The 15,894-nt window shown below is 41.4% G+C and overlaps 2 protein-coding genes across 2 annotated transcripts in view; both read left to right on the top strand. All coding sequences in view use genetic code 11, as the record gives it.

Moving 5' to 3' along the window:
* Positions 1-2,637, top strand: part of EGR_05521 (FMRFamide-activated amiloride-sensitive sodium channel) — a gene marked incomplete at both ends in the record, with an annotated part of 3,548 nt that extends 911 nt beyond the window's left edge. Inside the window, one exon of the mRNA XM_024494770.1 lies at positions 2,176-2,637. Within this exon, the coding sequence (XP_024350818.1) occupies positions 2,176-2,637 (462 nt within the window). The remainder of the gene's footprint in view (positions 1-2,175) is intronic.
* A 2,518-nt stretch (positions 2,638-5,155) lies between these two features.
* Positions 5,156-14,165, top strand: EGR_05520 (hypothetical protein; the record flags this gene model as incomplete). Its single annotated transcript, XM_024494769.1, has 3 exons — positions 5,156-5,410; positions 10,010-10,312; positions 13,851-14,165. 3 exons carry the CDS (start codon positions 5,156-5,158, stop codon positions 14,163-14,165), a joined length of 873 nt encoding a protein of 290 aa, XP_024350817.1.
* Between the last annotated feature and the right edge of the window lie 1,729 nt (positions 14,166-15,894).

Genomic DNA, 15,894 nt, shown 5'->3' with positions numbered 1-15,894 from the left:
ACTCATTGCCTCTCACTTTTTTGCGATGAGGTAAAATGCAACGAATAATTATCCTCCTCTCGCCTCTTCTTTACTTTATTTCTGCCAAATTACTCCAAAAACGATTATGATTCCTCAAAGTTGCCCTCATTGTTACGTTTACCCATTCCTTTCTATCCTCATTGGAGCTGTGTGTGTTAGGCAAAATTACCTTTCAGCAGTTTTGTGATAGTCGCAGAGTCCGAGGAGAGTTGGGAGGCATTCAACTCCATCAATCCTGTCATCGTAGTGGTCACTAAATTTATTAAAGCCTGAACCACTTTTGAAACTTCGTCTCGTAAACAAAGTAGAGTGAAGAGACCGTTTTGCCTCAAGGAAACTCCCCTTTTGCTGCTAGATAGAAAATTTAAAAACACTTAAAAAGTTTTAGGGCAAACTTTTAAAAGGGAAGTAGAATGTGATGTGAGTTTTGCCCACTTGAAATGCCCTTCTACCTACTGCGTTAACATTTGCTGATAAAATTAGTTTTTGGACTACCCTTGAGTAGCTCCATCATCATTAACATCATACCTATCATTGGATTTGTCACAATCACTTCGCCTATGGGCATCCTTCTTTCTGCTGGAGATGAAACTTTTTTAGAAGATTTAAGCATAAATTGCCCCCAAAATGTTATAATTTATAAATTTCCTTGACGATTTTGTTTGGCACTTGCACATTTTAGTGCTAAGAATTAGTTCATTATTCAAACTTAAGTAGAATTACGACAAAGAGAAGTACTTTCTTAGTAATGAAAGTACTCAAATGCGATATCGACAATTGGATGGTCAAGCTCTGGTACTTAGTTCTCGATACTCGGTACATGTAGATTTTTATAAGTAATGATGCTTCAAGGAGAATGTGAAGTCGATTGGACTTTACTTTGCAATGAGAAAAGATTATGCAAATGAAATGCTGTAACTACGATGGGAGGGCAAAATTTCAACTACAAGAAATCGACTTTTATGATAAAGTCTCTCAAATCTAGTCCAAGAAAGTGAATTTACCTACGTGGTAATCAATTTTGCAAACGTTATTTTAGGACCGAAAACTTTTACTTTCGGTGTGTATGAGCCGAAAAATACATTTTACTAGATAAACCGTGGAGAAGCTCAACCATCACAAATATTAGAGTACCCCTGGAAGCAGAATTCGAATTAAATTTGTGAAGCGACGTAAAGGGAAGCAAGGATAACCTGCCAATGAAATAATCGGCAGACGGAAAATTGAGGGTGCTGGACTGCTTTGCGCCGATTGGATTTCCCTCGTCCTCTCACTTTTTTCCTTTGTCAGGCTATTCGAAGTGCCAACTTTGGGAAAAAAGAACAGTCTCCCGCCTTTGATGGAGGATGCAAAAGAGGGAGAGGGAGCACAATTTGCCATTCAGTGAAGTCGGATTTTTTAAACTAAGGCCTAATTTACTGACTGATTTCGTGTCAAGAAGCACTGATACTTACCCCACCACCAATTTGGTTGTCATATCCAGTGATGGCTTCTTGGCATAACGCAACCTCTTGATTGCGATGGAAAGCATACCGGAGTGTTTATTTTTCTAAAAATTCAAACTTCACTGGTCCAGAGCTATCAAGATAGGTCTCCAAAAAATTGAAAAAAATCCAGATTAACTGTGAAAATCATTGAATGCAGTGTACAGATGTTCGCGATTTAATAGGCCTTCGGTCTTATGCTATAGTGAATTGGTTTGAGCAACTTCCTTGTTTATTTCAACCAGAGAAATATATGAAAAAGTTTCTAATGCCATTCTATACAGATGGATTATTGAGTAAAGAAGGCTACTGGTCAGTTCTAAAAGTAAAAAATGCAAAAAAATCAGGGAAATGGAGGTAATTTCATGCGAGCAAGTAAATGGGAGAAGCTGGTAACTGTGCAAAAGCGGCACCTATTAGTAGACAAAGGGAGCTGCTGTCCTGTCGTACCTTCGTGATCTCAGAACACAAATTCACTCAGAAGGTGTCACTTAAAAAGATCGTCTTCCTGTATTTTTTGATTTTCCTCACTCCCCCTTATTGTGGCATGAATTGAGCTACAAGTAGGATTCACTGTCTGGCTTTGAAAACATTACCTCCATTCTTTAAGCACTAAATGAAATCAGTGGTTGTGCTTGGGTGATTCTACTCCTCTTTAAAACCAACGCAGGTGCTGTATTTGGAGGGGAGTAGTCGGATAATAGAGCCGTGCGAGAAGGTAGGACGCTGGCGTCACTTCTTCCACGCGCTCTACCTCAACTGCCACAGCTTCGACATCGACCCAAGCATCAGTCGGCGTGTGCTCACTATCGAGCTCTTCAGTTACCTTAATGAGCGCCATGACGAAGTGGAGTGCCATGACTGCTTTGCCTCGGAGATCAAATCCCAACTTTCCGGCGCTGTGGTTGTGGTACACACAGCTAGCACCTATCCCGACGTGAACCAGGAGGGCATCAACCTCCAGCCCGGCACCCTTACTGAAATTAAAATTAAGGCCATTGAGAATATCCAAAAGGAGCCGCCCTATGGTCGTTGTACTCGCGACACTCCCACCGAGATTCCGGGCCATGATAACATGAGCTATGCCTACTCGGAGTACGGATGTCGGATGTATACCATTCAGGTGGGCTAATCGAATTTAACTTCCTTAGCACTTGACACTCTTGCTACCATCGCCGTGTATATGCGACGGCCCGATTTTATTACCTAAGCCAGACGTTACGACCGTGTGACTTGTGTTTCTTTTTTCTAATTTATGATAACCGGTTGTACTATCTCGAATCTCGAGCACCTGAGCTAAAAGCATGTAAACATATTTTTCTGTAAATACGCTCAACAAAACTCGATGGCAATAAGTGTCATGTAAGCACATTAAGACATTTCAGTCGTGGTGGTCAAAAAATGCTTCTAATACATTCCTTCCTTCATTAATTCATCCTACCTTATTTATTGTCTAACAAATCATTGAGTTTTTTTTTCTGTAGCCTAATTACATAGCGGCTGTGTGCCTCAGAGACTGGAGGAATTTATTGTTCTCTTAATTGAAGGAGTTATTGCTGGAGGTTGAGGAAGGATCTCACTTATTCCTTTACATAATTGGGACGTTCTGCTTCTAGAGAGTGGTCGTGGAACATCCAAACGACAAAAGCAGACCTTAAGGGAGGATCTAATAACTTGTAATTTAAGACTGGGGGTAAGATATTTGTGCATAAACCGTTTGAGTTATGAATCACAGGATGAATGATTACGATGTGGTACAAATCAAGATACAGTTCAAGTTACGCCGCCTGTCAAATCAGTGTGTGCCCTTAGAGGCCAAAATGTTGGAAGAACCAAGAGTAAATTTTAATGACTCCCTCCCCGTGTGACCTGGCTGACGAACGCACACACACTCATGCGGACAGAAGAAATCTTGTAAAGTCGAGACTATGCAATAGGTGAAGTCCAACACCCTTTCTGCAAATCCGATTATTTCCTGTCAAGTTCGTGTTTGGATTAGCGTTGAAGACCTACTTAAGCGTATCAATAGGAAGACTAGTGACACAGGTACCATGATCAGAGCCAATACTATCAAGGTAAGGCCTAACTCTACAAAACTGGAGCACGTATTTCTCTGTTACACGAACCTCTCTTTCATCTGGATGTCATTTACAGACCTCTTTGCGGTCAATCGTTGAGTGCACTAAAACCACTCGTGAATTATGCACTAGGGTTTTACAATGATTCCCCACCACAATGATAAGGATTTTGTACCCAAAGATTGACGTAAATTAAAGATGGATGATGGTCTAGCGCAAGTTTATTTTGTATGCCAACCCAGTTCCGCGAAGCGCCCGATGTGAGGAGCTCTAACGGGTCCAAGATCGCAGTTCTCTTCATAACTTCCTACAACAAAGGGATTTATCTAATCTCCTGATGAAGATCACAACTCGACTTTGCAGTTACTTTTAAAAAGCCCTTCAATTTCCTGAAGTACTGAACTTGAGTCTTTAGTGATTGCCAATTCTCCGCATGAGTTTCCTCGGACTCAAACATCCACAGGACAAAAATTTCCTCTGATGTTTGGTTGTGTTATGTATTTAAGAAAAGCAGGGTTTTGGTTAAGTTGGAGTGGATTCACTTGCCGCTACCACCAATTTAGTGCTCAAATTGTTCTTAAAGGCGTAACAAAGTACAATCGTTTGTCATAAACGTACAGAGGACCTAAATGAATAATGGCTTGATAGCCTGAGCAGAGCCGATGCCACCGACTTGTAGGCTGGATTGTGGGAGGTCGGGAAAGAAAGCATCCTACTGCACTCTCGCGCCTCTCCTCTTACCATTAATAACGGCATCTGTCTGTCTTTCTCTCAACCCGACAATATCAGTCGTGACAATAGTCGCATAGAGACGAGGTGGAAAATATTTACTATATGACCTGAATCGGTCCCTAGAGATTTGGTTAGTAAAACCTCACGGTTAACATATCAGAAATGGGAAAATTTGCAGGTTTCACAGGTTTAAGAATCTAGTTAATTGTAGCATGTTTGGAATTTACTTACTTTCTCTTCATTAATGAAATCCTAGTTTTCGAAGGCAAATAAATACAGACCTCAAGTCCAACTTCAATAACGAATTTGGGTATCGATGAATTGGAAGCACAAATTTTAGCCAAAATTAAAGGGAATATACGAATAGTACGCCATCGTTCTAGAGATAAAAAGAATAAAAAAAAAAGAAAAAAAAACGTTTTTAACATCAAAAATATGTTGGAGAGAGAAAAATAGGGTACAAACTGAGGGCAGAACATCAGCTGCCACTTATGCAGATTTTATGAACAAGACACAACTCTACTCCATAACCATTAAGGGAGTGATCTGCGTATTCTCCTCTGCAATTTGGCAAACTGTTGCGCTTCACGGTTCAAAAGACAACATTACTCCCTAAATTCCCATTGGTGCATCGCTTGAGTCCTCTCTGAAGATGTCACGACTCGTACCATTATGAAAGAGCTGAGAGACTCTGGGCATAAGCACCGAGTTATGTCACCAAGTAGAAAATAAAAACCTCCAAGAATGTAAAGGCAATGTAAATAAATCCGACATGAAATCCAACCCACTAAACAGAGGAGTGTATTTCTGTCAACTGGCCTTACTACTACAGTCTTGTCCATGTTGCAGGCTGAGATCAACGAGAATTGCAACTGCAATGCCATAGAATTTCCCATAATAAACAACAGCCTGCCATTCTGCATGTCGATGGTGGATTTCGTGAAGGAGAACCGGTGTGTCTACGAGAAAATGGTGAAACAGGCAGAAATGCGCAACGCCACTGGACCGAGTGAAGAGTTTCTCACCTGTGAGGCGCAACTCAACATGGCTCGAGATCGCATTCTCTGCAAAGCTCTCGTCATGCAAGAATTCCAGGTGAGAAAGGGCGCTTTTTATACATGTATTCGAGGCCACAAATGCCGCTTAGAAGGTGAGTTTTTCTCCATGTGGGTTAAGATATTTGCAACGGTGCCTAAAATTCAAAGATTTTGGGAAATTTGACCCTAATTTCAAAAACACTTATAACGGTCTTTAACAGCTACACAAGAATTTGCCAGTTCAGTGGTGCCTGCAAAATGTGGGACCATTACTGGTTGCTACCAACTCTGCTTTAAGATACATATCACAGTCCCAAAAACCGATATGCATTTATATGTGAATCTGTCTATCTACAGATGAAAGTAAGGTTTTTAATTTGAAGGAAATAAAAAATTGAGCGCATCCTTCTTCAAATGAAATGACTTGCGGAAGTGTGTAAAAAGGGAAATGATAAATTGGTTTGAGCTGCGGAGGATGTATATATAAAGAGGGAGGGAGAGACTTAGTAATTGCGATGCTTGAAAAAACAAAGCAGGCGAAAAAACCTCCTTTAAATGCTCGTATTTAGATAATAAAAGTTCCTCTATTGAGGAATATAAACGCATAGGTTTGGCTTTTGTTTGAAAGAAGTGGGTTGAAAATTACACAAGCTGGTTTTCACTCAGAGGTGTGTGTTTTAAGTTGCCGCCTTTCATTAACTAATGCACAAAATTCTACCTGATTCCAAAAATGTAACCTTAACTTTTAAGTATAACTGCTGGAGTAACTCGAGTTTTCCCCAAAGCCGTGATAAGCCGCACCAGTATCAAAGAAGCGTAGGAGGGGTTCGGAGGCTTTAAGCAGGGTTCTCCCCACACGGTTCTCGGGTGGAGTACCATCTTTGGGAGGTAAAGAGTTCACTGCAACTGGAGAGGAATGGATCCACTCGGATATAAACTCATCAGCCGGAAAGACAACCATTGTGTACAATTGCATCACATACTGGTCTACAAGGTGCTGGGCCTTGTTGAAATTATACGGTTCCTAGTGCCTTTAGCGATTTGTACTATTTTCAAGCATTATAGCGAAATTTGGCTTAAACAAGGACAACGGAAAAAATGATTCCACTGCAATCGTAATGGAGTGGTAAAGTGGCTGCAGAACATTGATGATATCACCTGAAAAGCACTTTTATTTTCCTCCAAATAAAAAGCATTTTTGGGAATAAAACTGAAAGTAATTGCAAAGACACCAAAAATTATAACATGCACCCAATAAAAGGCAATCTTTGAAAAAAAGACGTGGTTACAGCCCTCACAGTTACATTTACGGATTACCAACAAATTTTTCTTTTGTTATTCGTACTAGCCACGAAAACCGCGCCTTCAGTAGAAGTATTGAGACCATGAATGTTCACATTCCAATACCGTGGAGATTTGAACAAGTATATTTGTAAATTGTATTCTTTCATTCTGCTAAACAGGGAGGTTAACAAACTTCTTAGGAGCTCCCGATCTTTAAGTAGATTTCACTTGAATGCGCACTTTTACATAAAAACAATTGACAGAATGGGCGATCTTTCTTGGCGTAGCAGCAGCTTGTCGTATGCTGGGTTTGAATGAATCCAATGGCTCTCCACTTTAAAATATGCAGATGTTACATGATAATGTAACCCCTCGAAACTTCCCAAGGATGAAGAAAGGCTTAATACTTAAGCGAAACATGTATTGACAACGTTGAGAAGGGGTGGAGACCACTGGCATGGCCTGAAGGACATAGAGCCCAGCGAAAGTACAATCGCGGGGACCTAAGCGCCTACGTGACCAGAAAGAAGAGTTAAGCAAATAACCAAAGTATTGTAATAACTAACTACTCCCTTATAGGGGTTGCATCTAGTAAAGATTACCAACTTCTAGGACCATTATAGCCAATATAAATAAAAGGGAAGAAGCAAGAATTCCTTATAAATAATTTAATGTGTCCCCGATTGTATTTTTTTAATTTAATGCCGAAATTCACGTATATGGAAGCATAAGGCTAAAGAACCAGAAGATTAAGATTTATAGTGACATCATTTCAAAGGTTAAAAGAATCACCTGACGAATGCTAGTAAGTTGTCAGCTTATTGTAAGCAATTATCGGGATTTCTAGGATCCATATCCGCCTGAATTTGCTAGAAAGAGATCTGAAATAACTTTCAGTGTGACACAACTTAAATGCAGCCCATTTTGTCGTAAAAGTATCTGAGATAAGGTGAAAGGGTTCAACTAGGTGCCACAAAATCTTTTGCGGCATTGAAGCACATCTGAACATACCCCAATTGTTGACCTCGTAGTTTAACAGTTTGCCAAAGGTAAATGCGAGTTCACCTAGAGGAACTCGTGACTCCTATGAGTTAAGGAAGGATTGTCGTGAACTGCCTGAGCTTACCACAGGGTCTGCAGTAGTTGGGAAATCAAATTATATTCGCAACCGGGTTTCATGGCGGTAATGTGATTCTGAAGGAAGAGGCTTCTTCACTCGCACACTGCATCCCTTGAGACGATTTTCACCATCTGAGAGTTATTTCAGTTTAGTCACGTACTTCCATAACGGTTCATTTTTTTAGAAACTACCAATAATCCCGGATTTCGGTTTCAGCAATCTATATTTCACCAACAATAGTCCAGTGTTTCTTAATAAAGCAGCTTTTATTTTTTCAAGAACGGAAGTAAGAAGAGCCCTCCCCACACCACTTCATTCACTATTTTAATAGGCTCCTCAGAGGCCGCCAAAGCATTGTGTATGGAATCATAACATTTAAAGGTAAAGCCCAGATATAATGCTCCAATACTAGTTGCCTTCATTAAAAATGAAACAAACTTACCGAATGTAAATTGTATTTTGTGAGGCCCCCTACATCGCTTTTTTACCAATCCTTACAAAATTACCATAATTTGTTGCCTAACTAGGGTAAAAGTCATTGGCCTTTATATACTACTTTTTAGGGCATAAGTAGTACAAGGCAGTAGAGGTATCTTGATGGTAAAATCAAGTTAAAACTAAGTTAGAATCTTTTTTTGCTACCCACCAAAATTATTAACCATCATCAATATGTGAAACTAAATAGGGCCGTAAATTTTATTAACTTATTTATTCATTCGGTTCCCCACAAACACAAAATATTTCGAATCAGTAAGTGACTTAAACGATGGGATTGAATTAAAGCCTCGATAGCTGGTGTGGTTGGACCAGTGCTTTCCATCGCTCACCACCCGGTTGTACAGAACCAGTAAGTAGGGGTTAGAGGAAGGAGAATGAATTATATACAATGTAGTTATTTTTTCCCAAGTAAACAAGCCACATGGAGCTCCACCAGATGCTCGGTTTTTCCCCAAATCGTACACTTCTTCACAAGCAAATCAAATAACATTGTATCTCTTTGTCAAAGAGCGCAATGCGATTTAAGTTCTCCTACATCCCACTTCTTCTGGATAATTCAGGAGCAGTGAACCAATTTATTTTGTCTTATTCGTCAGCAGTGGTATTCCAAAATGGCAAAAAATGTTCTACAGTCCTGAGAATTTTGAACCACCCCTCGAGAGCTTACAATCATCACAGAGGAAACCCCTTGACAAAAGTCCAGAACTCCTGCAAAGAGTCTGGTCAAAGAGAAAAATCGCAACATAGTGTAGTCACTTGGTCTGTAATGGCTACGCTGAAACGAATGAAAACCCCCTTTTCTTAAGCCGTTTATTGCACTGTATTTCCAGTGCTGGGATTCCAAAGAAGGCACTATTTGCCAAAAGCTAGAGGTGCTTAAGTTTACCAGGTATTCATATAGGTCGAGACTTTCTGTCTAATAGAGGGAAATGGGAAAAAAATTAAGGGCGTAGAAAATGCATTTTTATTTTTTTAAGATCCCCCCTGTCCGTACTTCCTTGACACAGAAAGATGTGTCATTACGGCCACATCATCCACATCATCGTCCAATATCGAAACTGTCTGCTGTGGTGTCGTCCTAGGGCCCACAGCAGACGTGGGATGCCCTTTACAACATTTGCACCATTCATATGCCTACCTGTTGAGCGCCTTAGGATTTCATATCCCGATCAAACCTAAACTCCTCTCTACTGGTACATTTCCTTTGCTTTTACTAGGATTTTGCTTTAACAGGAGGCTTCATTAACATACACTGTGGCATGCAACCTGGCACTTCTACTGCAGTCTTGATTAATGGCGTCTAGGTCCGACTGGTCCACGACATGAGTGCCGGTTGATAGTCACTTACTGCCGTGAGCAGTGTCACCGTAATAGCGTCGCCTTTTTAAAGCTGTAAAAGCAAAAGTACTCTTTTGGCTTGAACTCGCCTCGTGTAAATAAACCAACTCCACTTTTAGAATGCAGCCTGTAAATGTCTTTTTCACTTTTTCTGCATACTTTTTTCATCAATGTTGCTGTTGAATTTACTGGTCCTATTAAGCCCACCTGTCAGCGTTTTGATATTTTGCAATTTGCACCAGTAGTTACCTTCTGTTTTAAATCTTGAAGAATTTTCTCCCTGTCTCAGGAAACTGTTTTTCAAAATCGCTTAAAGTGATTAATCAGATAATAAAAAGAAGAGGTCTGATTGACGGATTTTAGTTAAATATTGAGGCTCTATGATGAGTTTTTTTTATTTTGCGTCTGTGATACCAGGGCGATGTAGTGCCGACATGTACATTGCCCTGCGCCTTCTACTCCTACGAGACGGACCGTTCCACATCAACGTGGCCAACGAAGTCCTGGCAGCTCACGTGGCTAAGCACTGACGTTGGGCGCACCATACTGGAGATGCCCGAAATGGTCGAATATCGTCGCGCGGTGGAATTGCTCAGCCAACCCGATGGCGATACTGGAGCCAACAAACGTGAGGTGCTGAGAATCCTCGAGCAAAACAACGCCGTTGAACGAAACCTTCTTGCTATCATCGTGGTTAGATCCAATTTCAACCTGCACAAGGTGAGAGGGCACGTCGTCTAGTGTACTTTAAATTCATTCAGTAATGTGGAAAGCATATAGTTGATCTGATTGAGCAGTCCATGGGTGAAATGGCAGCAGGGTTATAACACAGAGCGGACATTTAAAAGCTTGAACACTTATTCACCATATTTGGATGGATGTTGCTCCAACCTTGAGATCTGAAGAATGGTCGGGCAACCATAACTGGTGGGACAAAGTTTAAAACAGGTATGAAGCTAATGTTGGTATAATCAGAGGACCTGCAACTAAAAAGGCTTTTAAAAGAAGCTGGCATTCTTGGCCCTAAGAACGGTCTGAGGACGTAGTAGTGCAATGGCTAAGGCAAGCATTGACTGTCTTGCAACTTTCAGTAGATGACTAACTGACTGGATCTTCATCTACTGAACGATTCAGATCGTATTGAAAACTTTTACTGACCACTAAAATGATTTACTGCTATTTCGATCCTCTTCAACGCAAAATTATGAATGCTTCTAGCTGCATTGGCAGGTCAAGACGCCTCTTTCATCGGGGCAAATTGGGGGGCGTTTGTGCCTCCACCCATTCACATTACCGCAGTTTGAAAATAACGGTAGCAAATTCAATCCTTTCCCAGCTATATTTTGTTAAAATGGTACTTCTGCGTCATAATGCATTTCTGTTCTAAATTTAGCTTTGAAAAAGGTGTTGCATTATGAACGGTGAGACAGAGCATTGTATTTTGCAGGATGGTTGACATACCTGACTCGAAAGGCGACGCAAAATCAGCGAAATTGTCAAAATAAGTCTTTTTTCCACCGCATAACAAACGCAACTCACACTTGCCTGTCTTTCGAATGTGAGCGTTTTCATTTGCCTTAGTGGTATAAGCTCAGCAGACTTCATAAAGCGTGACAGGGTGTGGACGACGGGTCGGCTTTGGATTTTCAGACTTAAAGGCATACAATTCTTCTCATATAATATACTTACTAAATCCCTTAAAAATATCTTCACACTCAATTCCACATCCGAACACTGTTCCGGGACATGAAAACACCATCTAGTTAAGGTAGGTAAATAGGGCTACGTACGAAATTCATAGTATTTAGAAAAAGTAAGAATTTTTACAAGTACTGTCTTCAATAAATTAAGTTAAAATACAAATAGTTCACAAAAAAGGGGTTCATTGAACAAACCTTTAAAACCTTTTGTACTAAAATAATCTGTCTGCAAACAACTCACTGCAAGCAAGTTAGCAAATTTTTTACAAAGGATTGATTTCTTTGTTCCAAAACCAACCCTCCTTACCCATGACTTATACTGTAGCATCCCGTGACCTTCTTACAGTCGAGAGAAAATATAACACTTGGGCAGAATATACACTGCTGAAGCATAAAAGAACCAGAGGAGCCACTGGCATAGTTCTGAGGCAGTGTCGCTCAGCGGAAGCACAATTGCGGAGACTTAATTGCCCGCGAAACCGTAACAAAGGATTAGTCAAATGATCAAGATACTGCACAGGCACCTTCTCTCCTTTTGAATGTCGTCTCCAGTGCTTCCCTTGGTTAGCCTTTCGCGTCAATCATCACAAAGCAATTGGTGCTGTCAGGGAAGGCACCCAGGAACCAACCGTGTCAGTAATTTAATTTGGATTCAACTGAGAAGGGGCCTGACTGCAACTCCACTAATCTCTCCTGGCCATTCCCCACGATGTGGGATTTCGCACTGTTTGTAAACTGTATTTGGGCAAGAGAGAATGTGCAGACCATCTCGTGTGTCAATCGCTAGTCCTAAGAAAACTTATCCAAAAGCAGAGGCATTTGATAAGGAAAGAATCTGAAATAGTTTCTTTGAGATAAGGTTTCGCCCCTGGTCCTTCTTGCCACCTTGTTTGCAATTCAGTGCTATCCACCCATATCTGTCGGCCTGAGATCTATCGAGCCAGTAGAGAGATGGAGGTGGTATCGCATGTTCACTTCCTTGACATCCTCATGCAGGTACCGTAGACAACTGCGTAACCAACTTTCCTAGGTGGTTCACGGCCGCAGCTATTGTCACTTCAGTTGTCAACATTCCTGCGGAACACAAAAGTGGGGTAGTTGCCGCAGGTAGACGCCATTTTTAACTTCTCTGATAGGGGTTGTCACATTTTTTTCACCTGCAGCATATGCTTCTCTTCCGTCGCGTTAAGACTTAGCATTCAGTAACAGAAATAGGAATAACTGCCCTCCAGAATAGGATTTGCTTTCCACTGCCACCAATGTTACACCCGAGTCATTCCTGAAAGGAGTCATAGTACTGGTGCGGAATATGTATTAATGAAGCACAGAAGCGCTATGAAGCTGCTGGCATAGCCTGGAGGCCATGCCGTCCAACAAAATTACAGAATCAGAGCCACAAGTGCCCGTGAACCCAAAATGAAGTAATAAACAAGTCCAAAGTATTGCAGTAAATTACACCTTTGCAATCTGCAGAGTTGGCTGTTCGAATAAACATGCATGGAATATGGAGTAAAGAGGCATGAACTCTAGCCACCTGAAAAGTGGAATCGTTCCAACTGATCTACTTGAATGATAAGGACCCTTTCTGTTCCCTCGGCATATCAACCGTGTGCCTTCATTGGGCATTACTCCTAACTTTATGATGCACACCATAAAGCCCTTCATTTGGAAATAGCTATCCTCGTACCATTTCGGTAGCTTTTAATGGACAACAAACTGTCGCTGTTGTATGCCCTCGAGCACGCGTTCGTAAACATTTTAAAAACACTTATACTAGTGAGGTTTTATGCCTGTAGTGTAATGGACATTTATGACTGGCTTTGAAGGTAATGGACACTCCTGAAGTAATTTATCGTGTTTACTAATTTCTAATGCCACAAATGGAACACATTGTGGGTTATTACTTCATGCCTCCCGTACTAGACTCTACTCAGCTAGCTGTCGGTGCTATGTGATTTACTCGCTATCATAATTATTTTCACATGAGAAAATTGAGGCAAGTAGCTGAGCACCAGAGGCGATCAGCACCGAAGCCTGCTTAAAGGTGGCGGAATACAGAGATGACCGAAAAGGAAGCAAATTACCGACGACCAGGGCTTCTCAAACTCGAAATGCATTCTTTTGAATCACTTGTAGCACTCCGAGTCTTACTTGAAGTCAAAAGATGGAATAATATCAGGGCGGAATATATACTGCTGACGTAAAGAAGGGCTTGACACAATCGGCATCGCTCCGAGGTGGTGCCACCCAGCGGAAGTACAAAGGCAGAGCCTTAAAATACTTCCCAAACCAAGCCAAAGAGTTAAACAAACAGTCAAAGTATTAAATACTAAACTCACCTTCCTCGCTTGCACTTTAGTTACCATATTTTCCTTTCGAGTCAGGTAACTGAAAAATTTACGCAATTTATCGTCAACCCAATCCCTCGACGGCATATATGCCCTGTGGTTGAGGGTTTCTCTCAATAGCAAATAAGCAGTCTCATGCAATGTTTACGCCATCACTGAATAATTCCAATTTACTAAACAAATACAGTCTGTTCTGTACTTTTTGTCAAGGTTGCCGAGAAAGAAGTCTTTTCATTGACGAGTTTCCTCTCCCAAACCGGTGGTCTACTATCAATTTGGATTGGTCTGACAATGATTTGCGTGGTGGAGGTACTCGAATTGATCATAAACTGCGTCTTTGTTTACAAAGCTAAGAAGAATAGTGAATTCAACCAAAGTGAGTCCCCGATGCCGCCAACAGCACAAACAAAGCGTAAAAGCCCCAGGCGAGGTAGTGATAAGGTACGAAACAGCCAGAAGGAAGACGAAATTGATGTCGGTTACGTTGCCCTCCCCATTTCCGAGGGGATCGATATTACCAACTGATTCGTTGAAGTGGCTCAGTAACATTGCCAACTCCGTTTCCGTGCTTGTACGTGTGGTGACTTCAGAACCTGTGTGATAGTTTAGCGCTGTGTACAGTTTCCGAACTTTCTCAACCCGAGCTTTACCATGCAACTTCCTCCCCAAAATTCACCCGCCTACCTCTCCCGCCTCTACCACTCCTCCCTCTCCATTCATTTTTGTCATTGCACTCTTCAACATCCTCAAAAGCAAATAATAAAAAAAGACGCTATTGCAGAAAATATAGTCGTTTTTAACACCTGTGACCTTGGAAGAGCATTGACAATTATGTCTCGGAGGTTTAGCTGCCTCAATATTGACACCAATTGTCACTGACCAAATTTCAACGCTGCTCAAAACACGAAAGAACACTTTAGTTAACCTGACTTGCCACAACCATTAATCGTTCACAGCCGAATTACTCGCTTTAGATGAAAAATGAACCGTTCGTGTGCTTGTCGGTGACTGCGAGCCGCCAAAACGCGTCATTAATCTGAAGAGGGTTAAAACCGTTCGTGTCACAAAATTGACAAAGGTAACAAAGTACAGAGAAGGTATTAGGCGAACAGAAAAGATAAGGAGAACTGGGTTTTCCTGAGGATGATGCTTGGCCTTATCAGCACATTAAAACCGGTCCATTGTTTGCACACTGGATAGCACAAGATGATCGAATCCAAACGTCACTGTAAACTTCTATTAACCGCTAAGAGTAGTGCTTATTGTTGAAATTATATGCTCGCGGTACAACCTGCTTCCTTGGCTTAATTTCTTCCAAATTTTAGTAGTCCCATTTGAGAGATAAATTAAGTCTGGGTAAGTTTATGGTAGATAGCTTAAAAGTCTGACATTCCCACCACCCGTAGCAGAGCGCACACGCGTCGCACACTTCGAGAGCTTCGTAAACAGAGCTTGTGTCCAGACCTGGATATCTAACGTTACAGGCGGGGTGTCTGAGTCTGAGTCCAGTCATGCCGAGCCATTCATTGTCTCGATCAATTTGATTGGCTGCCGAGATTGAAGAAACGTTTTGATCGCATGTGAGATCGTGTTGTCCCCTTTGCATGCATGCGTCTAAGGCATAGACGTGATGGTGAGGATAAGTACGGATGCTCCTCCTTAGAGCTCTGCGCTATAGATGAGAGTTTGCAACTATGAGGTGAAATCCATGCAACCCACAACAGGCGCGATGGTACAGGTGAGGACGGACCACCAAAGATGCAGCTACATTGATTGCGACCTGGGCACCAGTCGAGTCATGAAAGTGCCCCTGACAGTCACCGCAGACCCGCCTACCTTGCTCAGAGGTCTACAACGTCTGCTCGGGTGTTAGCGCTCCGAGATGCGTGCTTACCATCCTTCTACCAATGGCGTGATCTTACTCGAAATCCTCCCTACGGTGAAGGGGAGTATCGAGTAAAGTGGTTAGTTTACGCACCTATATCATTTCGTTGAATTCAAGCGGTGATATCGTGAAGATTTGTGAGGCTATAGAATAATCGTATTTAACAGCTAGATTTGTCTCTCAACGCTTGAAGCCATTTGATGCACTCGTAAAACCCTACAAAATTGTATAGTGCTTAAAATATTTTTAAAATGTAGAACAGGAGAGCAATCAGGCTTTGTTCTTCCCTCTTTTGTTTTTGAAAGATAGGAGAATCCATAGAATTCTTCCTAGGAAGAAGTGCATATCCTGCACGTGGTAATACTGGGC

The sequence above is a fragment of the Echinococcus granulosus genome (assembly GCF_000524195.1).
Source record: "Echinococcus granulosus chromosome Unknown EG_S00041, whole genome shotgun sequence".
Classification (NCBI taxonomy): Eukaryota; Metazoa; Platyhelminthes; class Cestoda; order Cyclophyllidea; family Taeniidae; genus Echinococcus; species Echinococcus granulosus.
Note: the sequence above shows the minus strand (reverse complement) of the source record. Positions and strands in the feature narration are given on the sequence as shown.